The 27,968-nt window shown below is 41.6% G+C and overlaps 1 protein-coding gene across 1 annotated transcript in view; it reads left to right on the top strand.

Moving 5' to 3' along the window:
• The window catches only part of itfg1 (integrin alpha FG-GAP repeat containing 1), a 183,199-nt gene that overhangs the window by 59,865 nt on the left and 95,366 nt on the right, over window positions 1-27,968 (top strand). Inside the window, exons 9-10 of the mRNA XM_069657592.1 lie at window positions 3,278-3,372; window positions 21,563-21,714. Coding sequence (XP_069513693.1) covers window positions 3,278-3,372; window positions 21,563-21,714 — 247 coding nt within the window. The remainder of the gene's footprint in view (window positions 1-3,277; window positions 3,373-21,562; window positions 21,715-27,968) is intronic.

Genomic DNA, 27,968 nt, shown 5'->3' with positions numbered 1-27,968 from the left:
AGAGAGGAGGAGGAAGAGAGAGAAGATGGGTGAAGGAGAGCATAACGGGAATAGAAGAGAGACAGATGAAAAGATAGATGAAAGAAGGTATTCATGGAGGAAAGGACAGGTGGGACGGAGGGAGGGAATGTTACTGCAAGTGTGTGTGTGGTAGAGCTGAGTGTTAGCATGGGAGATAGAATAGCGACTGAAAACCTCTGTAGGACTAAATCAGCACTCATTGTGTGTCTGCCTGTTTCTTTGTTTCTCTCCTTAATGTTCCTCAGCTACACGTCTCTGTCTCTATCTACTCTGCAAAAACAGGGTCAAATGCCGCCCTCATAGTCAGTATTTCAGCTTCTTTTATCACGCCAAAAGTAAAGCTGCGAGTTAGAAAGCACCGTCCATATCTATATATGTTTTTCCTTCAACTAAATTCTTTCTTTTTTGTTCTGCACATACTTGCAGCCCTCCTGCAGCCTCTGTCTGGATTTCTGCTCTCGGATGCTTCATTTAGAGTTAAGACAGATTGGAGGGTTTTGAAAAATCCTCTTTAAGTCATTAAAATATTGCAATCCCCCAAATTTTGGGGACGTGCTGGAGACAGATTCCAATAAACAAATGCTCATAATAAATTTCAACAAGACATCCTGACTTTTATTCCCTGGCACGGGCTAAGAACCACAAGCGCTGCATCCTGCATTTCCCATAATACAACTTGATAGCAATTTTCTTTAATGATCATTAATCAGCAGGCAGTCAGCTAAGTGGTCACAGCTTTCCCAGTATGAGTATTTCCTGGCTTACACTCATTTCTTACTGTTGCTGATTTAAAAAAGTTACTTTTTTTGACTGTCCTAAACAGTAAGACTAAACACCAGTTTTAAGACATTCATCTCCTGGGAGGTTGAGACGGTAATTTCTTAATAATTTAAAGACCCCCTCCAGTGAAACTCAATGCCTAGTAAACATCTCCATGTGGTGTTTCTCATGTGATCAGACATATCAGGGACAACATCAGCAGTCATCTCCATGGCTGGGCCTGTCTGCTTTTAAACTGCAGTGTACCAAGGACAGGCTGAACAACACGTTTTCAGATTGGCAGGTTTGAGACGTCACAAACCTAAGGAGCCAATCCCATTAATGGACGGGGTGACGCTGTGCATATCATTATGTGTAACCTGTGGCAACTACTTTGGCGATGCGCGAGCCAGCTGTAACTGTAATCGTAATGTTTGCAAACTCACTTCTGACTACTAACATTAACGTTACTACTACTCATAACAACATTTCAAGCTAAGTTTCAACAAGTTGCCACTAAACGACGGCAGAGACATTTTGTTTTCGTGACGGAGGGGGGCTGTTGTAAATGTGCATAGTGGGCGGGGCCTATGCAGAGGCAGGAATTTGTAATGAGGGAGAAGATGGCTTGGGAGGTAATTAAACATATATTGCAGAAAAACATATCAAGACACAATTTATTACTTCAAACAAAAATGTGTATATGTCTGAAAACATGACTGGAGCTGGTCTTTAAATATACTGAGCAATGAATCAGGAAACTAAAAGAGCTGGTAAATGTGAATAACAAAAAATACTGTTAGTTACAGCCTAAGTGCAAAGTTAGATGTAAACTTTAAATGTAATTTCATGATGACTAATGATTATGATTCGATTATTTGAAACACAACCTTTGACATTTCCCACTATTGACCGGTTATCTCCTTGTTGTCCGTCCACACTGCAAAAGTAACATTTTCACTAATTCAAAGGACATTTAGTTGAAACTGTGACTTCAAGAAGAAGCACAGACAATCCCTGTGCTTCACACTTTCCTTCTAGAGCTATATACAGACTATCCACATTACGTTTAGACCCGTGTTTAAATATTTTATTCATGTTTTTCTTGAAATCCTTTGATTTCAGCATCCTCCATCATCAGTGTCAGTAAGAATATATAAAAAGTAATCAAACTTTGAAAATACATCAAATCTGCCCTGTATCTCCTTATCTTCTCCCGTTCTCTCCTCCCCTCTGCCTCTGGCTAAGTAACCGCTGACTGCCACGTTCAGCTTCTCCTCCTCCCTGTTTCGTACTGTCATTCATCATCAGTGTCATTCAGCTTTCCCCTTCCACATGGCACAACATCTGTTTGGGAGCATTGCTCTCGCCCTGCTGAAAAGGACTCAGATAAACTGAGCGATGAGAAACATGGAAGTAGTTTCACCTCGTTATGCCTTGTGTCAATTTACCCGTCAACCGCTGAACACAGAGTGCTGTGAATTTATGAATCATCAAAAGATGTGCAGTAAACAAAATATCCGATATTTGGAGGTTTTGCCTTCTTTTACTTGTTTTAAGAGATCTTTATGCAGAGAACCTTTCATAGCAGGAAAAGCACAGGTGTAAATAATGTCAGTATGTTTCATTCCAGTGTAATAAAACGGAAAATAACAGCCAGTTGCTTGTAGCAAGATATTTTATGGTTAATGGACTGCACTTATGTAGAGCTTCTCTAGTCTTGCAACCACTCACAGCACTCTTACACTACATGTCACCTTCATCCTCTTACACACACATTCATACACTGATGGCTGAGGATTTAGTGTTCAGTGTCTTGCCCAAGGGCACTTCGACATGTAGACTGAGGGAGCTGGGGATCGAACCTCCAACCACCAATAACAATGTTTCATGTGCCTCCCTGTTTGTCTTCACAGAGTGAAAGACCAGAAGACAAAGAAAAACATCTAATGTATCAAACGGTGTCTGTTCTCTCGGATGTAAATGTGGTGAAAGTAATTTATGGTGCAGTCAACATCACTGAGAGATGGAGGAGTTTGTCATGTGTAGCATGTTTGTGTTATCTGAAAGTGAACCTGGCGCACCGAAGCGTGTGTGCTTTGAAGAGCTGCTGTTTTGATTCTGTTCCTGCACATAAGATGAACCCTTGTTGTATTATAATAGTAATAATTAATAGTGTTGGAAATCAGGAGAGAAAATGACACTTTAAGTCTACTGACATTATTAAAAGGCATCAAAGAGGCGAGAGCTGCTTGGGTGTGTGTTTGCTCGTGGAGAAGAAGCAGGTGTTCCTGTGATCCGGCTCACACATGGAAAAAAACAGCAACAGTTTCCTTTGTTGCCAGATTCTGCGTCGTGCTCAAAGTGACTCCAGAACAAATCTGTGGCTTTCTGACGGAGTGAAGATATTAAAATAGCACAGTTTTAGAAAACAAAGGATCACTCTTCTCACTGCATTGCTGCCTCTCAGTCTAATTCTCTGTGTCTGTTTCTGCAGATGGTGATGGCTACCAGGACCACCTCATCCCCGTGTGTTTGGACGACGCCTGCACGCGTAGTGCCATCTACCTGGCCAAGTCAGGCTCCAAAACGGTACAGTGCACACATGAGACCATACTGCCTGAGTGTTAGGAGTAGTTATGATGGATTAGCTGATTTTCCACTCAGTCGACTACTTTAGTTTTTCCATTTATGACTCTTCTGTGAGTCTTTACAATGCAACTCCCTGTATTGACCTTCAGTACACTGCTTCATCCTTTTTTACACTTTCTACACAGTTGTTCAACATTGCTCTCTTCAACTGTCCCCTTTCTGTGAGTTTTTACCACATGCTTTAAAGAAACAAAAACAGGGGCTGCAGCCTTCGAAGGGGGCGGTCTACGAAGGCACCGTCATTCGTAGCCTGTGTAGACTGCTAAAGGCGAACTGAAATGGGACGGTCTGGTCTGCGGAGGATTTCCTGTTTGCATCACCAGCTGTTGCCGCCCTTACGCTTGCGTCACCAAATGCCGATCCTAGTTGCCTAGCTACAGGTAGCTAGTGGGCTAACTAGCTAACATAACTGAACCTATTATTTTAAAGATACTTTGTTTCAAGGCCCCTTTTCGTTTTTTTTTAAATGTGTATCACAGCTATTTGATTGATTTGAAACCAAAAACTTTTACATTTAAAGTGTATTCCTCGTCCACCATCTCGTTAGAATTGGCTCGCAATGAATTTAGGGGCCACAAAGGATGGACCCGATGGGTCCTTCGTGGCCTGTTAAAAGGAGGACGCATTTGTCGGATGCATCTGAGGGAGCCTTCGAAACGGGACAGCCTTGGATGCACCGCTGTGACGCAATCAGCCTTCAGATACGGCCCTCGAAGGATGCAGCCCCTGGAATGGGACACAGCTATAGATTGGTTTACAATATATTTATATATATATATATTATATAGATATTTTATATTGGATTGATATCAATTCAACTTTGAATGACTTATATACAGTACATCATTTATGTGATGCACGATAAGTGACTGTGCACTGTAGCTGTAAGTGTTAGTTGATTTATCAAATGGTTGAAAATTAGTTGGCATACTTGGGTTTCCTGATCTGCTGCCTCTTTGGTTGTTGCTCCTAGTTCACCCTAACCCTGAGCTTTTAAAGCAGCTGTAAGGAACTTTACATTTTGGCCTGTGGACAAAGCAGTCTGTCTTGTGTCTTAGCTGATCCTGCCCTGTTCATGAACAATCTGCTTCCTTCTGGCTAACATTGATGGCCTGGTTTGCTTTTGTCAGTCATTAAGAGACATTAGTGAGACACCTTCTTAACCAGTTTAAAGCTCCTCTTATTTGTTTAAGGAACTAAAAGCACTAAAACTTAGGTTAAGAAAGAGTCATGGTTTGGGCTGAAATAGAAAATCTCTGTTTTATGATCAAAATAAATCACAGGTCACAGTTGTTAGGCGGGGACGTGAACTGCTGTCCTCTGTGTCACACTTATCGACCCGACCATCCATCCTGACCTCTTTTCTTTGGCAGCTATTACAAAACCTCACCACGGCCTTTGCTTCATAGTGAGCTTAGTGATTACTCTAAAGAGAGGTCACCTGAAAGCAGGTGTTCTTTATGTCCTTCATGTTCCTTCATGTTCTTTATGCCTTATTATAAGATGTCCTCTCCGAGAGAGCCCACCTTACTGGCGGCTCCTCTGAAAGACACAGCTCGTGTTTCTCCCGACAATGGTCGTCTATTTCAGGAAGGCATTAAACACGGCTCGCTGCGGGGGGGCTCTTTGCTTAGAAAGACATCGGGGCTGATTCAGCGGGTGTCACTTTGTGTGCGGAGCCAGGCCAGAGAGAAATATTAGATATGCACACACACATGCATCCCATCTGATTAATGCACGCACACATAACACATGTGCATGAACATGCTCAATCACAGTTTCTCTTACACTCATATGAACACACACACACACACACACACACACACACACACACACACACACACACACACACACACACACACACGCACACACACCACCTCCACCTACGTACCATCTTGTGTGCCTCTTTTTATTTGCTTCCTACCATTTGGCAGGAGGCTACACTCCTTTTCTCCCTTCCTCTTCCACCAGAGAACCAGCTTCCACTTTTTTTCAGTCCAAAATAGAAACATTACAGGCTTATCTGCATGCCCGCCCACATGAACATGCACACATGTGCGCACAAAGACACACACACTCACATAGCGACACACAGATGCATGCTCCCTATGGACATGCTTTCTTTTGTTTGCCCGTCAGCAACAAAAAAATGATTGAAGAAGGAAGTGAAAGGAGGAGTGATGGAGGGAGGGGAGGGGAGCAGGGAGAGGAGGACTTCTCTGCACTGATGGATGAAGTGAACGCATGTTATGTTCTGTGTTGCCGTGTTTGAAAGACAGACACTGTCAGAGAGAGAGACAGGCGGAGTGAGGAGCTCGCTTAGCTCATGCTTTCAATGAATGCTGATAATAATATACAAGCATTATGAAAACCCTTTTTAACACACACATGCAGTTTGTATGGTTATACATCATATTATTGATCTTATCAGTTTACTCTGAGCATCATTATTCTTCATCTTTAACCACGTATGTACTGTAAGTGTGTGTGTGTGTGTGTCTGGGTGGGCGTGCGGCTCGGTTACAGTGAGGCAGCCACTCAGCAGATGCCTCCCCTCGAGGTTTCTGCCCACTGACAATGAGGGAGAAAGTGGAGGGACAGACTGATGAAGAAAGTGATAAAGGAAAGGAAAGAAAATAAAGACTGGAGTAGGAAAGGAGGAGAATAAAAAAATCCAATTCACCATGGATGTATTAAGGCTGCCACTGACGACCCCTGTTTCAGAGCAGCAAAAAAGAGCTGATTTCAGGTAATTTATCATGTGACAGCAGCAAACAACAGTGTGGTGCTAGCTGGGAATGTAACCTCAGTCAGAGTTAAACTGAAGCTACATTTAGATTCAGTGTTTCTCTGATGCTTTAGCAGACACAGCGTTAGCTTAGCTTGTTTCTAGGTGCTGTGCTACTTTTTAAATTTGGATTCCTTCAGGTTTCTTTAGCGCTGGCAGCGCCTGTTTTCTATACAAAACCAACGCAGTTCAGCGTTGTCAACGCTTAGTGTCCTAAGCGCTAAAACACCCTCAGCATCAGCTGTTTTTTTGTTGCTGCACTCACAGTACTCACTTCTCCCTCACCGACCAGTCAAAATCAAGAAGGGGTGGAACTTCCCAAATCAACTTTGTCAACAACAATGGCGGAGCAGAAGCTAATCCTACCGTTAGTTCAAGGGTACAATTTCCACATCTAGTTCTGCTGTTAATGCCAGGACGCAATTTCTTTACATCGTTTTTATGTTTCTGTGTAAAATTTCCTTCAATTAAAGCAAATATTAAGCATACAGAATAATTTAAATTAGACTTATCAGTCACTACCAAGGGAAGCAGAAGCGCTGCCAGACAACTTTTGTAACCAAGCAACAGTAAGCGCCGGTGAGAAGCGTGAGCGAAATTGAGGTTGTGAGCGCTGCCAGCTCAAAAAACTGTGGACACTTAATGGTAAATGGTAAATGGACTGTACTGATATAGCACTTTTCTGGTCTTGCCATTACTCAATGTTTACAGTAGCCAAAGTATCCATGGAGGTCTCCTCTCAGCAGTCCACCATCTTTTTCAGGTCTAACTGACTGTCAACCCAGATTTTAGCTTGAATCTGAAAAAGAAAAAATCAATAGTATTCATTCTCTGTATAAATGTGTTCAATGGTTTAACCTGAGCCCGTTCATACAACAACAGCAATTATTGGGTTAGTAGTTTACAGCTGTTATTTTATTACTATCACATTCTTATTGGATCAGACCGTGGTGTTGGCTGATGCCAAATTCAGGTATCAGAATCAAGAAGGACAAGAAAGTGTCTTAAAAAAATAGTACAAGTGAAGGAGGATGAGGAGATGTGAGGATGAGTATGAGGAGTAAAAGGTCAAGAGGTAGAGCAGAAAAAATCTTTATTTCACTACTTTGAGGGGAACATCCCATTGGATGAGAGCAGAACAAGCAGGAAAGAGGAATGGAGAGAGAATAGCGCTGGTTATATGTATGCAGGCAAAGACATGATGAGAAGCCTCCGGGTGTGCATGGAAGCCCCGCTGAGGAGGAACGAGTGTGTGCCCGTAGTTCATCTCCAAACAGCGATTCATTCCTTCCTTCCTGCGGTCTCAGCCACAGCTCTGCCTCTTCCTCTGCAGCAGCTCCAGGCCTGTAGTCACCATATTGAAGGAAACCACGGGGGGCTTCAGCAATCTCTCTGCCTCATTCTCTGTCCTCACAGGCACACACTGATCACATTCATTGTGCTTTAGATCACACATTTCTTGCCCCCACAATGGGTCACACAATGGGATATTTCTTCAGAGAATAATGTTATTTCATGTCTGTGGGTGTTACACCTGTCAGGTGAATTGTAGCAAAGGAAAGCAAACAAAATGTGACTCAGGTCTATTTCATTTTTTTATACATCACCTGGGCACAAAGACCTCCTGGGAAGTGGACGGCTGATGGCATGTGTGTGTGTGTATGCTCAACACCATGGCTCATATCCAGGTGAAAACAGCAAGTCAGCATACTAAGCCTAAATTAAATGACTTTTAAAAGACAATCATTTTGAAACCAGCAAAATGAAGCTAGACTTTGATGGTGCAGGACCAGTCCACAAGACAGTGTTAGGGAGAGGAGCGCAGTGCATCACTGTCACTGCCAACAGTACCCCATTCATAGACTGTATATAAGAAGTGACTGTATCCTGCATTCTTTCTAAAGGTTTCCAATACCCCTTTCCCACCAAAAATTAGCGCGTTGACCCACTTATAGATGCCGATTGTCTCTGTTCCCATTGCCAGTGAAGTATACTCCTGTCGGTCTCTTTTCTGCTGACGTCACAAACGCGCCCGAAACAGGGTTAGTAAACAGTGAAGATGTTACGGTGGTTAGGTCTTTATAGTATCTTTTACTCATTCAGTCTATTCTGCGCTGAAAAATTTGGAACGAGCGCTGCTCGGACAGAGATGGGCGGAATGTGTAGCTGAGATGACAATGAGTCGCAGAAGTTAACGACAGAGCATAGCATCGTGCCGGAAAGGGGGCGGAGATTAGTGTGCCGACATGGGTTTTGTGTTACCATCAATGCTGATCGGAGCTGAGGCGATAATTACCCAGGTCTACTGCAGAGTCATTTAAACCAGGTCTGACTGACGATTGTAGCCTTTCCCATTAGGCAAAAAAGCCGAGTGTTAGCGGGTGTTAGCGGGTTTTTTGACCAGTGGGAAAGAGTAAACATTTTCCAAAGGAGTTTAAAGTTTCAATGTCTCGTCTCAAGTCTTCTTTAATACAGTGCGATGTTCATTTAGCAAAATATTATCCTATTTAGAGTATAATGAATAATATCAATTATAAAAAATAAAAAGCAGGTTATGCTTTGGGACATGGCTGCCTGTGATTGAGAAGTTGCTGCCAAGGGGACCTGTCAACAAGGTAATAAAGAAATGCATATCCACTGTCATCCAAACATGGCCACTTTTGTTTCCAGAAAACCAAGATGGCAACTGCCAAAATGCCACACCTTAGGCTTCAAAACTAATGGGTGACGTCATGCTGAATACGTTCATTTCTTTTGTACAGTCTATTGTCCAAAAACACTTAGTTAGCCATCCAATCATTTCTTTCTTTGGTCTAAAAGAAATATTTTTTTTCTATGTTTGTTACAAACACCTTCTCTTTTTTGTTAAGTCAGAAATTATTTTTATTCGCTGCTGTTGCACGTAAAGACAATTCCAACAAATGTCAGCATACTGCAAAGTTGTGATCAGCAAGTACATTGAGACATTTTTGTCCTCATTCCCAGGGTACATTTACAACCCTGCTGAAATGAATGTGTGATGAAATGAATGATCAACTTCTGAGAATTTGGCATCATATTGACAATTCTTCAAGAGCACCTTATCTGCTCACTGTCTCCCCCACACTTATCACCAGCAAACAGTCCTATGACACGGGACGTTTTATTGAGTAACTCATAAGTTTACCATAAAATTCATATTTATGTGAGGAAATAAAGCAGACGGAGTGATGTTCCCTCTGCTATATCAACACTGTTAAACTGTGCACTCAAGTGTGACACTTCGGTTAGTAAACCGGTTTATGGTCTGCTAGTCATGCTGGCATTAAACACAGTAAATAGTGGTCTGCAGAGCTGGATGCTTCTGGCTTCATTCTCTCTGTGCTACAAAGTATGTGTATCAATATCAATGTCTAACTGCCTAAATTCATGTCAACAAATACCCTACTGTAGATACACTGTACATCCACCTGACACATACCGTGATACTGTGAATGAAAGCAGGAGTAGTAGTGAGGTCTGCTGTGTAGTCAGAGACCAGAGACCTGTAGTGGACTGTAAGTGCTGAGCACAGGCTGACACAGCGCTCTCTCACTCTGTTCACTCAGCATCAATGAGTGACTGACCCCAAAATGGCAACTGTTTGGGCACAGGCCGCCTCCCTCGACTCTGTGGCTAAAGAAGCAGTCAAGAGTTGATTTGCTTTGGGGCAGCAGTGACTCTTCTTATGTTTTAGCTAATGTTGACTCTGCTTTGTGATGTCTCAAGACAAAAGCAGAGAAATCCTACAACAAATAACGTGTACTACTTCTTATGTCTGCAAGGCTTCTTACAGTAAGATGTAGCAGCAGAAGTTTTATTTGTGGTGCAGTGGCACTTTACAATGCCTGCTCTACTATATATGTAACTTCTTTTAAATTCCTAATATCAAACATGTTTCATGTAAATAAATGTCTGTTAAGTCACTATCTTTCGCTGAATGAGGTAACACAATGGTGATTGAGCCTGTGGCCCACTGATGAAAGCCTTTGCATTTGCAGTATTACAGACTGGCTGTCTGTGGCAACTTTCACAGAAAAAATCCAAACGACGCCCAGTTAGTGACGCGTTTTCCATCAGCCAGCAGTGGTTGGTCTGCCAGAGAGGGTAGGCGGAGCTAAGCGGCTGCTTTTCCGCTCAAGTGTTGCGAGTAAACAGTAATCTACTATGGCTGAACAAACAAAGAAAAGATCGATGACTACAGATACAACTTCAAATATAAGTGAAAATCCAAAGAAAAAGAAACAAATTGGATGCTCAGATGAGTCTAAAACAGTCTAAAAAGGAAAGCGACCGTCAGAGAGGAAAATCAAGAGTTACAACCGGAGCCAACCATGGACGTCACACATGCAACACTGTCTGGATATCTGGGGAAGTGTGCTCCCTCTATTACCGTTTATCACCATAGGTGCCGCCAAAGAGAACGAAACAGAGATCTTCGAGATTACCACTTTAAGTAGTAGTAGTTCAGGTATCCATTTACATCCTTGACTGTCACCAAACTTTCCTCTCTGTAAAGCAAGTACAAACTAATAGTTACTTACTTAAGTAGAAGTACAGATGCTTGTGTTAAAACAACTCTGGTAAAAGCAGACGTATGATCCAACTACTTCCCTGTAGTAAAAGTGATAAAGTACAGGCTGAAATGTACCCACAGTATAAAAGTATAAAGCAGACCTCTGAAGGACACTTCTGTCAGCTGTTTCGGAGCAAAGTTTACAAAACTTTACATTCTATTTTCTGGGTTTATTAAACTTAATTAATTCTTTATTCAAATAAAATAGAAATAAAAAACATTAACTTTTCTCCAATGTGTAAATCAGTTGGATGGGGAGTGTGTTGCTGCTCTGTACTTGCTCCAATGTCGTCGGTCATGTTGGCTGCTTCACTTTCATCCATGTCACTGAAAGTTCTCCCTGTCAGTCAGACATCACATGTACGAGACTTCTCTTCTCCGTGATCGAGTTCCCAGCGCTTGTTTTTTTCTTGTTATGTCCCTTTATTGTTTCTGTCATGTTGCGTCTGTGTGCCCGATATGCACTGATGGATACCCAGGGAATTGTCCTTCCTATGTGCTATTGTTCCATCCGTTGAGGGTGAAGTTACCCTTAAATGCATTAAAGCACAAGTAACACGCCTGTTTTGAAAACGAGAGTACGAAGTGCAGAAATGTGTGTTAAGATTTAGGGGGTAAAAGTAAAAAGTAGTCATTAAAAATAAATAATAAAGTACAGATACATTAAAACCTGTAGAACAGGCCCAAAGCATTTGTACTGCCTTACGTCCCACCTTAACCAGTTCTGTCTGCATTTCTGAATTGTGTACTTTATTTTTGCACATTTCTGTCTTTATTCGTTCCCTTGTTAAAGCCCCCCATTAACACACACATGCAAAACACAGATACCGCCCCCATGAAGTCCAAGCCAGCTGCCTGCTGCTGCTGCCCAGACAGTGTAAGGGCAGCCAGTGTGAGCCAGACAGTCTCCTCCCAGTCATCCCAGTCAGCTGGCTAGTCAGTGGTCAAAGAGGTGATATTGACAGCAGGTAGCAGCGTCCCCACCCTGCTCAGCTGACACAGAGACATATGGTCACCCTCCATCTCTGGCTCTGACTCTGTCCCCGGAAAAAGGTGGTCAAACTGTGACCTCATTTACTCCTGCTCATTAAAAATCAACCTGTATCATGGCATCAAGGATCAGGACGTGTCAGTGAAAGGTGTATTGGTATGTAATTTACTGCAGTTGTCATCACCATAGACAAAAGATAGCCATGTGATGCTTAAAGAGTAACTGAACTCAACAGAATCATACACTTATATATTAAGTAAAGTTGAATTACGTGGACTTAATGACAAGCTGGATTGAATCAGTTGCAAACTAGATTTAGACACAAACTTGATGACAAGTTTGGTGAAAACAAAGAGGTGATGAACCAAGAGATTTCTGAAACACGGTTAATATGAGGTAAAAAGGTAAATAATCTAGACAGCTGGAAAACTGCCATTTAGAGGAACAGCTTGACATTGTGCTAAATATACGCACTTGGTTTCACGCCAAGAGTTAATTGAGAACATCCGTACCAGTCTTGCGTCTGGACGCCTGATATAGCACCAGAGCAAAGGTTTCAAAACTGTGGCAAACTGCCAGATTTTTGTGAAACTGTAGGATTTCATGGAGTCAAAGCTGAGTCAAATGTGAACACACAGACATAATGATAATGTATATATGTAGATTAAGGGAGATGGCATTGTCTCTGATGTTTTTTGCAGTTTCAAAAGAACACATCTAGTGATAGGTTATGAGATTTTGTCTGAGGGGGCCCACAGTGTCTGACTTTTAAAGGAGCAGAGCTAAAGCCAGCAGGGGGTTAGCTTATCTTAGCATAAAGAAAGAAACAATGCGATCATCCTTATTAATGCAAAACAAAGGGATTCAAATAACAAACATTCTCCAGCTGCGTAAAACAAAGAAATCTTGAAGGTCATGCGTGATGTGCACTGACCTCTGCATAATTTCTTCTCTTCACCTCTGGAAATTTTATGTCTGTTCATTATTTTCATCAATATGTTATTAAAAAGAGTCTAGTACAACCAGGTCTTGGTGTGTTAGCATGTTTAGAAAGCGGAAACATTTGTTCTATTTGAAGAAGAAAGGGGACAATGTACATTAATTAACATTCAAACAAAATGTGAAAGCACCCGAGTTAGCTGACAGGCTAGTTCTCATCAGTAGTCCTTTTTGCCAGCTGTTGTTGGCATCCTAAAACAACAAAATCAAGTCAATTAGCACAATAGGCAAACATATACTAGTTAGTGATAAAAGCATACAATACAGACAACGTTAAACTACATGAGTGGACAGAATCCACTTCATAGGCGATATGCAGTTAAAGCAGTCAGTGATGACATGTTTGGTTATCAACCAAGCCATATCAAGCCATATCATCATGGTTATCAAGCCATTTCTTGACATTACTCTTTAAGACCTCTCTTTGAAAGTACTTTAATGTTCATCTCAGTTCTTGCACATTACATTTTAGGGTAATAGATTCAGACAATACATATCCTAAGACACCATCATTACGTGCATATAGACCCAGAATCAAAGCCATGATCTCTGTTTTCACATGATGATAGCAGTACTAGTCTTAACTTCATCTTCTTAGTCATCTGCTCTCCACCCACTCCTCCGCTGTTCAGTCTCATGCTGTCTTTCAGTGCCAGTTCTAACATGATGAGCATTACAGTCATTATATCGCTGCGATCATAAAAGCCATTGCTCCATTACACACGTGTTTTTTTTTGTTTTTTTTTTACTTTTTATTGCCTTGGACAGCCTTGTTTTCTGCCGATGTTAAAGCACTTCAACCCGTAAACCCACCGCCGCCGCCGCCGCCCCCCCCTCTCCACCGCAGGCCGCCCACATTTTAATTTCTTGGCCTAATGAAGCGGGAGCTCTCTCCGCCAAGTCGAATCAATGGGAGTCTGAAAGCATGCCGTCGCTTTTTCACTTTAGTCATCAGCGGAGCCAGGAGAACGATTTTATGTCGGGGCTCTGTGTTTGTGCCCCTCCTGGTTTATAGTGTGCCTGCGTTGTTGCTGTGTTATTTGTGTGTGTGTGCATGCAGAACGCCATTATAAGCTGTCTGTACACACGCTCTGTGTTCCCCCCTTGTTTGATAAAAAGCTATTTGTATGCGGGATCCTTCCCTTCACTGCCATTAAAGGTATCAGATTACCTCGCGAGCGCAAATCCCATCATCGTCTTCATCTCCATTAACTAGGTCATTTGGAACCCTGCACACACACATACACACGCACACGCACACACTCAATTCGGTGTTAATATGTTGACATTTGAACCGGCGAATGTCAGAATTTAGTTATTTAGACTTAAGAGCGCTCTGTTTGACTGGGAGGACTTTAGGCCACAGATTAATCTACACAGACACACACTTGACATTATTCAAATACTCGGCTATATTTAGTGATTAAATGTCAAAACCTCCAAAGCCACCAGGACGGAGTAACTGCTTCATGATTTATTTAGGGAGCCCCCCTGTCAGGTTGGCTATTCATTGTAGCTGCTCAAATAGAAAAGGATTTGATTAGATTAGAAACCTTTAATATCCTCAGTGAGGCCCGTATGATTTCCCCTTCAATTCCCCGAACAATACTGCTGAGCAACAATAACAAACACCGGGGAAACAGCGTCTCATCTCGCCGAGGAGAAATGCAGCACATTACTGCTCGGTTGAAAAAGCCTGATCTCATGACTTCCACTCTCTGCCTCGTGATATCGCCTGCTAATTTACCACAATTACGGCCTTTGATCATCTGCCTTTGTTCTGCCATATGTTCACACAATGTGATCATCACGTATCAGTGTCATTAGGTAATGTTCGAGAGACACAATCAAGCTTTTCGGAAGGAAACGATATCAGAGACAGCCGTGATGATGTATCACTTCAGTTTGATTAGGCTCGAGTCTGATTAATTGCTTACGTGGCAGGCTTCTTCTTGGACGCCTGATTGTGCAAACACATCATATCTTTGATTGAATGCAAAATCACAAACGTGCATACATGTGTGTACTTATTTTAATGTGTGTTTTCTTTGAGCCTGTCCTAATTCTAATGGCTATTCACGTGTAGATTCAAATGTCTGCTCCAGTGTAATCAGCAGGCGTGGTGCCAACACAAAGCCTACAGATAAAGCCCTGTCCCTGAAGCTGCAAGATTCAAAGATTTGTTTTATTTATTTTTTATTTGTTGGTTTATTCTCAGGGACAATATACATTAATCAACATCACTGCATTGGACCATTAAAACAACAAATAAAACACACAACATATATAAAGCATAACAGGAAAAGGCAAAACGTGAACAGCTAAACAGCCAAAAAAAGCTTGGGACAATATGGCAGCATCATGCAAAGTTAGGACATATAAGCAACAATGAATACAAGGCAATATTTAGCAGACAATCAGCACAAGCAGTTAAAACATGACACAAAATCACATTACAAAAGACACGGCATAAGCAGACAGGCAGAGTAAATTTGTTCAAACACAACATGTTGCTTCCAGCTTCTTAAATGATTTGCTTTGGACTGGGTTTTGGACTGTTGGTTTGGCAAAAGAAGAAATTGGAAAAAGTCGCTTTGGTCTTTGAGAAATTATAATCTGCATTTTCTGCAAATTTCTGACGTTTTATAGAATAATCAATTGATCGATTATGTAAGTAGGCGTGAGTTGCAGCAGCCAATCATGCCAGACTCTCCGCCTGTGTGTTTGTCTGCATTTTTTGCCGTGTTGACTAGATGCTGTTGGTATTCTCTGGGCAGTTCCTCTCTCCTCCTTTAATCAGTGTTAGGAAAGGAGCATCAGACAGTACACTGATTGCCTCAGGGCCAACACCAGCACAGTGGTCTGCTGATAAGGCCGCCGGCCAGCAAAGGCCTCACACTGTCCTGAGAGAGTAAGTTATGGAGAGCACCAACCGAAGGACCCCAGCATAAATTAAAACCCACCAGTAAATTAATTTGCCTTCGGGACTTTAGCAGAAAGATTGAAGATGTAGCACCGTGTGAAAACATGGCCGCCTGCTCTCAGAAAAACAAATGATATGTGTACTTAATACTTGAAATTAGCATCTTGAATGGTAGGTTTATTCTGACCTTCAATACATATTGGAAGTTTGATTGAAGCCAAAAGTTATTTGGATTAAAAAGAAGCAAATATGACACGTTTGTTGGCATTTTGCGAGCAGGAACAATGGTATGACATATTTGAATGTGTTCGAAGGTGTATGTTTGTGTGTGCGTCCATGTCTAGCATAGTGTTTACTGGCAAGAAATGTTCTGGCAGCCTCCTGGGTCTCACTCTCTTATGCATCCTCTCTGCCAGCCAGCACACAGCGGTCATTTCCAGCACTCCCCTCCGCTCTGGGTGGCAGTAATCATAGCCAAGCTTTATACCCATATGGCAGGCCGTCAGCCTCTTAAACCGCACCGCAACATCACTCCATGGCTGTTTAATGAGAGCTTGACTGGGCTGCAATCCATTAAAGCTCCAATCTGACTCTTATCCTCAAAATAGTCTTGGTTTATCACGCCTATGCTTTCATAACTCCATCTGTATGTAGAGGAGTATAATTACCATCCTCCTCAACTCACTTCAGCCCACACGAGTCAGTCCAAGTTACTTCATATCATAAACCGAAGGACCTAAAGTACACCACTTTCCACTTAAGTTCTTGAAGTCAATAGAAGGTTAAAGTTTAAGTTTTTGTATCAATACTAATTCATCTTAAACAGCACGGATTTTCAAAATAAACCAACCTCAAAAAGTAACTAATGTTAAATATAATAAAAGGCAGTAATGATGATGTTGGTTTGCCTCTGTGTGGGCGATAGCTGTGGCCCCAGCCATTGTGTTCTCAGGTTGTCCGTCTGTCCATCTGTACCATTTTTGTGAACCTAATATCTCAAGAACACCTAAATGAATTATCTTCAAATTTGGTGCAAACATTTACTTGGACTCCGGGATGTACTGAGTAGAATTTTGTAGTTAAAGGTCAAAGGTCAAAGGCACTGAACTCTTGAAATACCATTTGGCCAAATCTCAAGAATTCATTCAAAAATTATGACACAATTTCAAACAAATATCTGACAATATAAAATGATCAAAAGGTCAATGTTTCTGGTCTCATTCTTAGCAACAGGATACCTCATCCACTTGGATTGTTGAGATTTGTGCGGTCAAAGATCAAGGTCACATGCTTCCCATTCTTGTGATTGTATTACTTATCAGGATGCCCTCTTGACTTGTTAGCAGAGGGATACAACCTCAAGGAAGAAAAATAAGTGATTATTATATTATGTTGCACTTTAAACCACATGAAGCAGACTCAAAGATGCTGAAAGGTTTTGGTGTCATAACACATGGTCAATATCGCTAAACGTCTTGTGGTTTTCATTAGTATTGGTCAACCAGAAGTCATTAGTATTCAATAGTCAGAAGTCTTGCTCTGTTGAAAAAAGCTGACATGAAGTGTTGTGTGATGACTATGAGACTAATTAGTAGTAGGCTGTGGTTGTCTCTCTCAGACATGCTGCTCGTATTAACAGCTATTAGAGACGATCTGGTGTCTCTCTGGTGACTCTGCCCAGCACCTGCTCTCTCTGTTTAACATTCATGAATTGTTTAAACCTCCAGCATCTGCCCTCACTTGTCTAGGACACACATGCCCACACACACACACACACACACACACACACACACGCCCACACACACAAACAGCCACCCTGTAGTACATGTACGTTATTTTTTTATTTAAACTCCGAACCATAACCAAAGTTATCTCAGGACACTTTACAAAAAGAGCAGGTCTGGACCGTACTGTTTGTTATATTATTTAGAGAGAGACCCAACAAAGTATAACAACAAGTTCTCACTCTGGAGTCGTCCAATTTAGCAGCTCGGTCTGTGGCTCAAAATATTAGGATGTACATTTTACATTTTGACTTTCTGAGATGTAAAAGTCATCAACAAGTGGTTTTCGTTGCAAAACGGTCGCAGTTTGGTTGTTTAGGAACCAAAATTAGTTGATAATGTTGATCATGATTTAGGTTTACATGATCATGCTTTAGGTTTACATGATACATGGTAAATGGACTGTACTTACATAGCGCTTTTCTAGTCTTCCGACCACTCAAAGCTGCTTTTACACTTCTGTCACATTCACCCTTCACACTCTCATTCACACACTGATGGCAAAGGCCTAAGTGCCAATCTCCATACCCATTCATGCCCGTTGGCCATCTATGGGAGCAATTTGGGGTTCAGTGTCTTGCCCAAGGACATTATGACATGTGACTGTAGCAGTCAGGAATCGAACCACCAACCTTCTACCAACTCTACCACTTAGCCACAGCCCCCTTCATTTAAATATGTACTAACTTCTGTATGCTAGTTTTAAACTAATGTACGCTGTGTATCTAACGTTTACTAATGGTTTCACACAGGAATTGAACCTGTGTTTCCTGGATGAAAGTGCCATGTTTGTATCGCCGAGTCATTGCCCCCGTCTGTCACCTGATGTCAATTACACATTAAAACAATGAGCTAGAAGACAGCATCCAGGGATGATGATAGAGGGGTACCTACAGCATATTTGAACATGTTACTCCCCTGACCAAGCTGCTGAATTTGACGACTTGTGAGCAAGAAGGGGCGGCAGTACAGTTCTAAAGTACGACAGCCTTTCAGGAGGAACTCTGCAGTATAACATCCATGAAGGATTTATTACACGACCGTTGTGTGTTAGGCTGCATTAATTTGAGGTAGGTGTACCTGATGAACTGGCCACTAAGTGCTTACTTCACATCGGACAAGGCCTGGACTGTAATTAGATTAGAAAAGACTGTAGCTATTGTAGTGGTTTATTGGGTGCACATGTCACACGATGTATGACACTTGTGATAGTGTTAGGAGGTGGAGTAGAGGGGATAGTGCTCTCTCTCACTCTCTCTTTCTCTCTGGTGTTGTTTGTAATTCACAGCAGTCCACTCGCTAAAAAGTCTTTGTAGGGACACTAATGAAAGCAGAGAAAGCAGCGTTCCCGTCACAGCTTATAACTCTATTAGAATGAATTTGCAGGGAAAAAATGGGCTGTTATGATACGTTTCCCCTTTTCAAAATGAAAATTAAAAGCTTTTTTTTGTGCTTTTGCGCCCAGTCCCCAATGTTGAAATCATAGATAGACAAAGTGATATCAAACGAAGTTCTAACACAAATGGAGAGTCGAGCCTTAAAGCCGTGCTACAGTGTTGGAGGAATGATACCGGCGCTAAGTGAAATAGCATTCATTATAAGTGAGAGGTGATAATGGTCTCAGTGAGGCCTTTTAAAGCACTCTCTCCGGCGGGCTCTTTGTTTGTAAGCAGTTTACTGTGTGTACCTCTTTACTTCGACTCTTTCCCTGTGAATACATCAGTCAGCAGCAGCATTACAGCACAGCCCCCTTGAGGGCCCTATTACCTCGACATTTGAACCGTCAACATGAGGGAAAGATGCCTCTTTTGTGTTTGCTTAAAAGAGCGGGAGGGCTGCTTCAGTGGCTGTGTCTGGTGTGTAAAGAGAAAGGCATTAAAGGCAAGGCTGTAGGCTATAAGCACAAACACAGCACCTGCTCCTCAAACCCTGCTTTGTACTCTATTATTAGTCCATGTGACAGTTTATAGTGAAGATTAAATGTGATATTGGTTTAAGTGAAATTCAGACTGGTTTCTTTTGTCATCATTTATTGGTTTCAGGTTATTTCAGTCACATTTTGCTCATTTGTTTCTCTTTCTAATCTGCTTTATAATGAAACAGCATCCACACTACAAAGATAGGAGCGGCTAAACCAAACCAATTATACTTAATAATGTGATTGCCTTTTTTAAAGTAATAGTAAAAAAGCTGCAGAAGTTGCAGGAGTCTCAGGTTTAACTCAGTATGATGTTATTATTTGACTTCAGTTCTGCATGTAGCTCAGGAAGTCATGGTGGGTTTTTGTAGTTGAAGTGCTCCTTAATCCAGCCAGTATAAGACCATTAGTGTGGAGTGTTATTAGAGTGGTTTTAGTGCACTGAAGAGGTTTGTTGCTGGTAGTGCCGGTCCCAAACAACATCGTTCTCTGTCCAGCAAGGCAGACTTTTGTTTATAGTTTGAAATTATTATTTACCATATTATTTTGTATTATGTAATACTCACTTCCATTTCATCAGATAAAATAAGCTTTATTGATCCCCCACAGGAGAAATATACATTTTACTGCAGCTCATAAACAGGCACATTAAATAAAGTACTCAGGTAATAAATATAGACAAAAATAAATGTGCAGGTGGCAATAAAAGGATAAAAAATGTGACAATAAAAATAATAACAGTGAGAAAAGTAATAATAAAAAGAAATAACCATATAAAAGTATTGATTTGAATAAAATACAAATGTGTAAGTAGCAGCCATGACGCAAGCAATCAAAAGCCTTGATGCCAGAATGGTACTGAATAAGATTTTGTTTGTTTCACTGCACTGATGCCTTTATCATGATGTCTTCATCTGAGAAGTTCACTTTTGGCTGCCAATGCCGTGTCTGATATGTTACAAATCTACATTTTGACCGATTTAAATTGAACAGGGGGTGAGCTGTTAGTTTCCTGTCAACACTTAATGTAGCATTTTAAAACTCCAGCTGTGAATATGGGGTTATTTGTTGTACGTTGCATTTTGCATGTACTGCATCTTTTAGTGTTTGTATCCATCAGCCCAGAAATGCCAGATGGAAACTAACTGCAAACACAAGATCTGCACGGCTGTTTAACAACTTTCACTTGAAGTTGACCTGGGTGCTTATATCTACTTAAAACAAAAAATCATAAGCAGCTACCAAATCAGCTTTACTGACTAAGATAATGTTTACAAATACAACATCTGACTCTGAAAAATACTTGGACACAATTCCAAATAAATTACAGATTGGTGAAAATAGATCTACAGACCAAAGGTAACAGACCCTCGGTCTTTAGATCTATTTCCACCAATCAAAAGGACTTTTAGAATTTATGCAAGTTGGTGGAAAGTGTCGTCATACTGATGAAGTAATGCGCTTTTGTAATGCACTTTTTTGCACTACAATTATTACTACTATTATTTTCTGTTAGCCTTTACCTTGGGCCATCACAAGATGATAACGACCACTCCCAACTCGGAGCCGTTAAGTCTCAGGGGCCCTTTGTTTTTGAAAGGTGCTTTTGGCTACACGATGTCAGTGCACATGTGAAGGTACTGCAATTGCATAAATAGTCTTACGGGTATTAAATTAAGTAACCTGAAACGTATGAGAAAATAATGCAATAAGATTTAGGGGCTTGCTGCCATTGTGTTTTGAAATATTACCCACAACAAAAAACGACTGACAAATTCTCGTCAAAAATAATGATTTTTCTGCACATTTAGTTAAAAATCACCGTCTCACATATTGAAAAAAAACCTGCCCAAGTTTACAAGCTTCAGCTTGAGCCCAAGATGACCTTTCTGTCTTCGCTATTACTCTTACTGTGACCAAAATGCTTCATTGCACCTCAAATCAGAACAGAATTGTGATCCTGCTTTCTAAAGAAGATGCCAAAAACATTAAAATTCAACAGAATAAGACTAAAAATGTGGATTTCTCTCTCACCCTTCACCCTCCTCCTGTCCTCCATTTTCACTTTTATTGTGCCAAGTGATGTATTGATTAATTCTGACTGTTGAGTAATTTTCTTGGATGTCGTTGCAGTGGGCACCGGTGCTGTTGGATTTCCAGCGGAGGGAAACAGTTTGGAGCTTTGTGCCAGGGAAACCCGGCCAGCCCCTGGTCCTGCACCTCGGGGACTACAACCTGGACGGCTTCCCTGATGCTCTGGTGATCCTCCGCAACACCAGTGGCAGGTAGGAGAGAAAATACACCTGCTCTTGCCTTCCCTGTACTGTGGCGTTCTAAAGAAATGCCTCTTGTGTGTAAACGAGATGTGTAGATAATGATTTCATCCTTATCTTGTCTTTTTGGAATTTACACACAACAAAGCGGTGTAAGTTGTCGTTCCTCTTGGACCCTAGTAAAGATAATGTCCAGTAAATAACAGAGATATTGATGGAATCAAACTAATCCTAACTTGGCAGGGGTCCCTTGGAATCCTGTCAAGTGGGTCCCTGAGCCCTGCTCCAACTAATCGTTTCAGTATTGTGCCACACTTCATGAGCCATGAGTGCAGAGGCTTACAGATTCAGCGTGACCATGTAGCACACTTACATGCTTAAGTACAAATGGCGTTTGTATTGTTATTAGTCGTTGGTGTAAATTGAGAAGCACAGATTTCATGCAAATCCACATCCTCACACTCACCCTCTTCACTGTTCCACATTTAAATTTGTCACGTAACACGCCGCATCTTGATGAGATTATTCTAACTATAGTGCTCCAGCAGAACACAAAGTGAAATTGATTGGAAACTAATAACTCCAGATGCATACTTAAATGGCTTATGTAAATCTGTTTAGCTTTCAGAACTATAAATGTGTTTATTTATTTCCAAAGACGTAACACGCAGGATGGATTTACTCATTAACTCACTGTGAAATTACTGTACTTATAATGACATAGCAGAAGAAATGTCTCCATTATGAACAGGCCTCATTGATATGGTGTGTTTTTCACTTCTCTCTTCAGTTTAAAGTTAGACTCATGTAAATACAAGCTTAAAGCAAAACACTCTGATGGACTGAACACAGATCTAACAAAGAAGAGTGATGAAGTGTAATGATGCCACTAATATACGCATTTAATACATGTAATGCTGATACATATGGCCAAAAGTAATTCAAGGGAAACCTGCAGCTTTTATCTGTGAACGATTACAATCTCTGAAGAGCAGCTCTCATCCTCATACCCACAGAAGAGTTTATATATTGAAAGTCCACTTTCCCAAAGTGTGCTAATTAAATCTTCTAATTAAAACACACCAAGATATTAGCTGAAGCATAAAATAGCCCTTAATTAATGTGATTTGTGATCATTTTGACTTTCACACAGTGTGAAACTGTCCTTGGCTGCAGGATATACAGTTTTAAAATGGTTTGCACTGAGCAGTGAGAACATATGACATTGTAGTGTAATGAAGAAGTGATTACCATCCGGTTTACTCGAGCACAGAGACGACAGCTAAGGTGAGCGTGTTCTTCAGCGTACGGACATGGCGACTGATAAGACAGCCCTTTTAAAAATCACTGCAGCACGTGCTAGGACGTCAGCACCATGGACACCAGGATGAGTGTGTGTGTGTGTGTGTTGAAGGACCTATGTGGATTATCTGGCCTTAGTGATGAAGATAAGATAGCTGAAGGGGTCAGAGCTGTGATTGTCTATGCATACTGATTGTTTAGGGGGCTCTGTGTGTGTGTGTGTGTTTCTTAGAGAGAGTGAGTGTTTATGTCGGGTAAGAGCTTTAAAAGACTCACACACATGTATGTTTGAACCCTACTTTCTTGTCTAGGCTGAAAATAATCACCAGTAAGTCCTGTCGGGCTTAACTCTTTGCAGTCACCCTCATCTAGAAATGACTTCTGTCTCACTAGCTCTAATCACACGAGCTATAGCTTCTCTCTTTTTCCTCCCCTTCCCTTATTTCTTTAGCATTTTAAGCCTAAGCATTTTAATCCCTTACTGGGGACGTGGGCATCATCGTAATACTTCTTCCCATTACAGTCTAACACCAGCAGCACCATTAAAACCACATCACCAGCATTTGGAGCAGAGACATGAACAGAGGTTAGGGAGGATGTAAGTACAACTTGTCAAATATGGACGATTGTTCAGTTCTATTCTGAAAATATTACAATGTAGAGACAATCAAAATGCGATATCTGGTTACACTTTCAAAATATGGAAGTCAAATTCACAGAAATAAACAAGCAACCAACAGTTTGCTGAGAAACTTTTCACATTTTATGATGACTGGACATGCATCAAACACGCGAGTCACACTCTTGTTATGATTAGGCACCAAAACAACCTGGTTGGGTTTAGAAAAAAGGTTTTGCTTTGGGTTTACAGAAGCAATAATGTACCTATACTCATGTAGTCACATAACTAATGTACACGATGTACCGTAAAATCCAGAATAGTCGCACAGGAATATAAGTCACAGTCTGTTTTGGGGGTATCTCAGCTATTAATGAATAAAAATGTGTTAACAAGTTATTTCAACACTATTTCACTTTATTTTCATTCGAAACACACACAAGTCACAGCCTACCATCTGTTTTCGCCATGTCGAGTTTGCAATCCTGCTAGCTACCGGTGCGGTAGTTGAGCTCAGCCTACGGTAGCGTTGATTGTTGTGAGGATCGCGGCTGCACTGGTGATCATGGCGGCGCATGTCCGTGATGAAGCGTTAGCTGGGTTATAGCAACATCGTCTGGGTAAAATACCGTAACACAATAACATACCTCTCTCTGCATTTTATACTGGTTTATTGGTCACACCGGTATATAGGACGCAGCTCACTTTTCAGATGAAAAAAAAAAAAGTATTAAAAGTGCGTCTTACAGTATTTAAAGTAGGCTACATCGTTGTCGTCTCTAAATAGGAAGGTTGGGGGTTTCGATCCCTGACTGCAACAGTCCACCTGTCCAAGTGTCCTTAAGCAAGACACTGAACCCCAAATTGTTTCAGAAGACATAACCTTTGAATGTGCGTGAATTATTAGCTCCTGATTGGAGATCATCACAGCAGCCTTTGCCATCAGTGTGTGAATGTGAGTGTAATGGGTGAATGTGACATGTGGTGTAAAAGTGCTTTGAGTGGTCGGAAGACTAGAAAAGCGCTATATAAGTACAGCACATTTACCATTCTACCATTTAATATTAAAAGAAGGAAATCTCCCAAACAAGTCAACATTGACTATTTGTTTTCCCCGGGAATGGAACTCCGGTCTCCAGGATGAAAGTCCTGTGCTTGTTTGCCCCATACATCACTGCTCAACACCACCCTAAGCGGACTTTTGCGGTTTTCACACAATGTTTTTATTTTCACATCAAAACCATGAGTCAGAAGACAAGAGCTTCATATACTGACCCATTTGGACACTGATGTTACGCCTTAGGAATGACAATGACTTGCAACGAACAATATTTTAAATGTTGAGAAGTCTTCTAATGTCTTCTGGCTTTGAATCCCTAAACATGAGCCATGAAAAACTCTCAACAGTTTCCGCTGACATGCTCCAGAGCCAGAATCCTTAACCCCAAAACCGTGTTAGCTAGGACCTTCTCAGGTGTTACCACGGACAGTAGAGATATTTAATCATGCTCTCATAAGTCAGTGCATAAAGTCATTGTGATCTGCACTGCTTCTCCTCAGCCAAGGCGCAAAGTTTCAGAGGTCATCTTTGATCAGCGGGATGTGCCTGTTCTTGTTTTTGTTCAGACATTTTATCAAATGAATCCTGTCTTCTGGCCTGCTTTGGATTCAGCAGCGCTCTACAGTCAGTCCTGCAGCGGGCCTCGCTTTTTCTTTGATTTCCTTCTAACCAAATGCTCCTTGCTTACCAAATATTTGTTCAGCCCACAGCTGATCTATTTTAACTCCCACTCCCTCTCCATCCTACTCCCTCTTTCTCTCTCTCTCTTTACTCTCCATACTCTCCTTCTCCCTTCCAAGCGGTTATTAATAGCTGCTTTTCAGATAAAAGTCCTGCCAGTCCGCAGTTCTCCTCCGCCCAGAAAAATGAGCGCTGATTTAAGTGTTTAAAATAGGAAGACGGAAGGAGTAGAGGGTGTCAGATGAAAGTAATCGGGTGGAATTAATGAAACAATGAGCGGATGGAGGCAGCAGGAAGAATAGTTGGAAGGTTTTTATGAATGCATGCAGTCATTTTGTGGTATAGCTATGTAATATATTATCTCAGGACGAAATATCTGTCTAATTATTTGTTTATCAACCTACTTGTTTACTCTTTATCAGACTCTTTTGTTGGATTAAAACGTTTAACAGTAAAACTGCCATCATGAACCACTGCTCTGGTCTGTGAGTGGACGCAGGAGGCTAAACACAGACCTCCAGACAAAGCAGCCGCATGGGATGCATAATACATAAGCCTGTTTATATTCTGCCCTGGGTCTCCTCCAGATGCCCTCAGTAGCTCTGCGGGGGGAAATCCAGGAGGCATCATAATCAGATGCTAACCCTGTGCGTTGGGCTGACCCCACACACCCTGCAAAGGGAACTAACTTCAGCTCTGTGTGATCCCATTCTCTCAGTCCCTGCACAGAGCTCGCAACCATAGAGCTGAACATCGGAGACACTGACTTGTAAATTAAAACCCTCTACCTGGCAGGGGTGCTTCGTCCCACCTTTTTCACTTGTCTTATTTATTGGATCGTACTTTCAGTTCCGAACTAGGGTTAGAGATGCTGACATTTGGAGTGGACTTGGACCACTTAAAGAAAAGAGCTGGATAGAACTGTATAGGGTTCTTCAGCTTGTTCCTATAGGGAAACACCTTCTTGGAAATGTTCCCACATGGAATATGTTCAGGGGTGTTCACCAAGAATCCAACTAAAAGAGTAAAACAGAGAGCGGTCTGTAAAAGGTTCCTCCCTGAACCCCCTTTGAGAGGTTCTACAAACTCTTCAATGATGTGATGGTTCCATTCAGAACCCTCTTTGGGGGCTCTACCCTAAACCTTTCCACGATCTCATGGTGCCAACAAGAATAAACCCAGGGGATTCTACTTCGAACCCTTCTTTATATAATTCGAAGAGTTTCATCCAGAACCAACCAAGGCGCGTCATACCAAGAACCCTTAATATTAGAAGCTTTACTTTAGAACCCACCAAGGGAGGAGGTCATACATAATTTACTTTAACTTGCTTACCATGCTTTTAACGAACTCTTTAGAAGGATTGCACAGCTTTTGCAACCACTAAACCTGTGCAAATGACAGAAAAACTCTGCCTCATTCTCAAAGTGCACGCAGAGGCTTGAATGCACCACAAAGTGAGCTTCAGAGCAAACAGCATCTCTGCTTGCGCTTATTTAAATGAGTCATTATGCAGACATTCGGGGTAAATTTAGCCCCTTTCTATGTAAATGAGCCTTGTGGCAAAAAGCACCTAATTCACAAACCCCAGCGCTAACAGCACCGCGCAGTTAGAGTGAAAATATTACCGCCTGCGGAGAGCTGGTGGTAAGTGCAGCGCAGTATTATCAGTGCTGTCACGCTCTGAGTTTACAGTGATCATGACGACGTATTTGTCAAAACAATCTGTTAGTTATATGTTGTCACTATTATTATTATCAGGAGATCAATCAGTCGGGGCTGTGCGAGGCTCAACCCCGACACACGGGCACACTTTGTCCATGTGTGTGGAGACGGTCTGGAGCTGTTATGCAGGACGGGGATAATTGTATGGGCGAGCTGCTGTTGCGCCCATAAAATAAAAAGAGTGAATCTAGTAAACACCTGTCAAGTCTGGACTTTACTGTTAAAAGAGCTGCCCCCTCCTCTCCCTGCTCGTCATCGATCTGTGCATGGAGTTTAGATCCGTCAGTGTGGAGCTCAGATAATGCCTGAGACCGCAGCAGAGAGTGGAGCTGCAGACAGCTTCTCTTCACAATCAGACACAAAACAAGAGCTGGGAAACTTTATGGGCCTGTTTGCGCTTCAATATCATCAGTGCAATTTGCTTTGTGAATCGGACCTTGAGATGGAGCAGATAGCGGGGGCAAATAATGTGCAATTTATGGTGCTATAGGGGTCCCCAATTCAGTCAGTAAATTCCCCCCTTAGTCTTACAAGTAATCTCAGATGAACTCTGTCTTTAAAAAAGCGTTATTTAGTAGCAAATAGTTCTGGGTAGAACCTCAGCCCTTCACTAAGAACCCTTTTGGAAGCTTATTTTAAAGGGTGCCGGTAATGACGAAGGAACCTACTAGTCCTACAGGAGAAGAGTCATGTCTGTATCGCTCTAAAGCGCTGTATCACTTTATTATCTTGCAGCCCGTCCCGTCCTGTCTAAATAAATGCTTTTGTTATTTCTGGCTCATAGGTTATTACATTTTTAGCACTAACTTGGATTTCTTTCAAATAATGGCTGTTGTTGCTGTTGGAAGTCTTTACATGACTTATTGTTATACAAGTGTA

This window comes from Semicossyphus pulcher, unplaced genomic scaffold, assembly GCF_022749685.1.
Source record: "Semicossyphus pulcher isolate SPU_LCO1_2020_fin unplaced genomic scaffold, fSemPul1.0.p SCAF_1, whole genome shotgun sequence".
NCBI lineage: Eukaryota > Metazoa > Chordata > Actinopteri > Labriformes > Labridae > Semicossyphus > Semicossyphus pulcher.
Note: the sequence above shows the minus strand (reverse complement) of the source record. Positions and strands in the feature narration are given on the sequence as shown.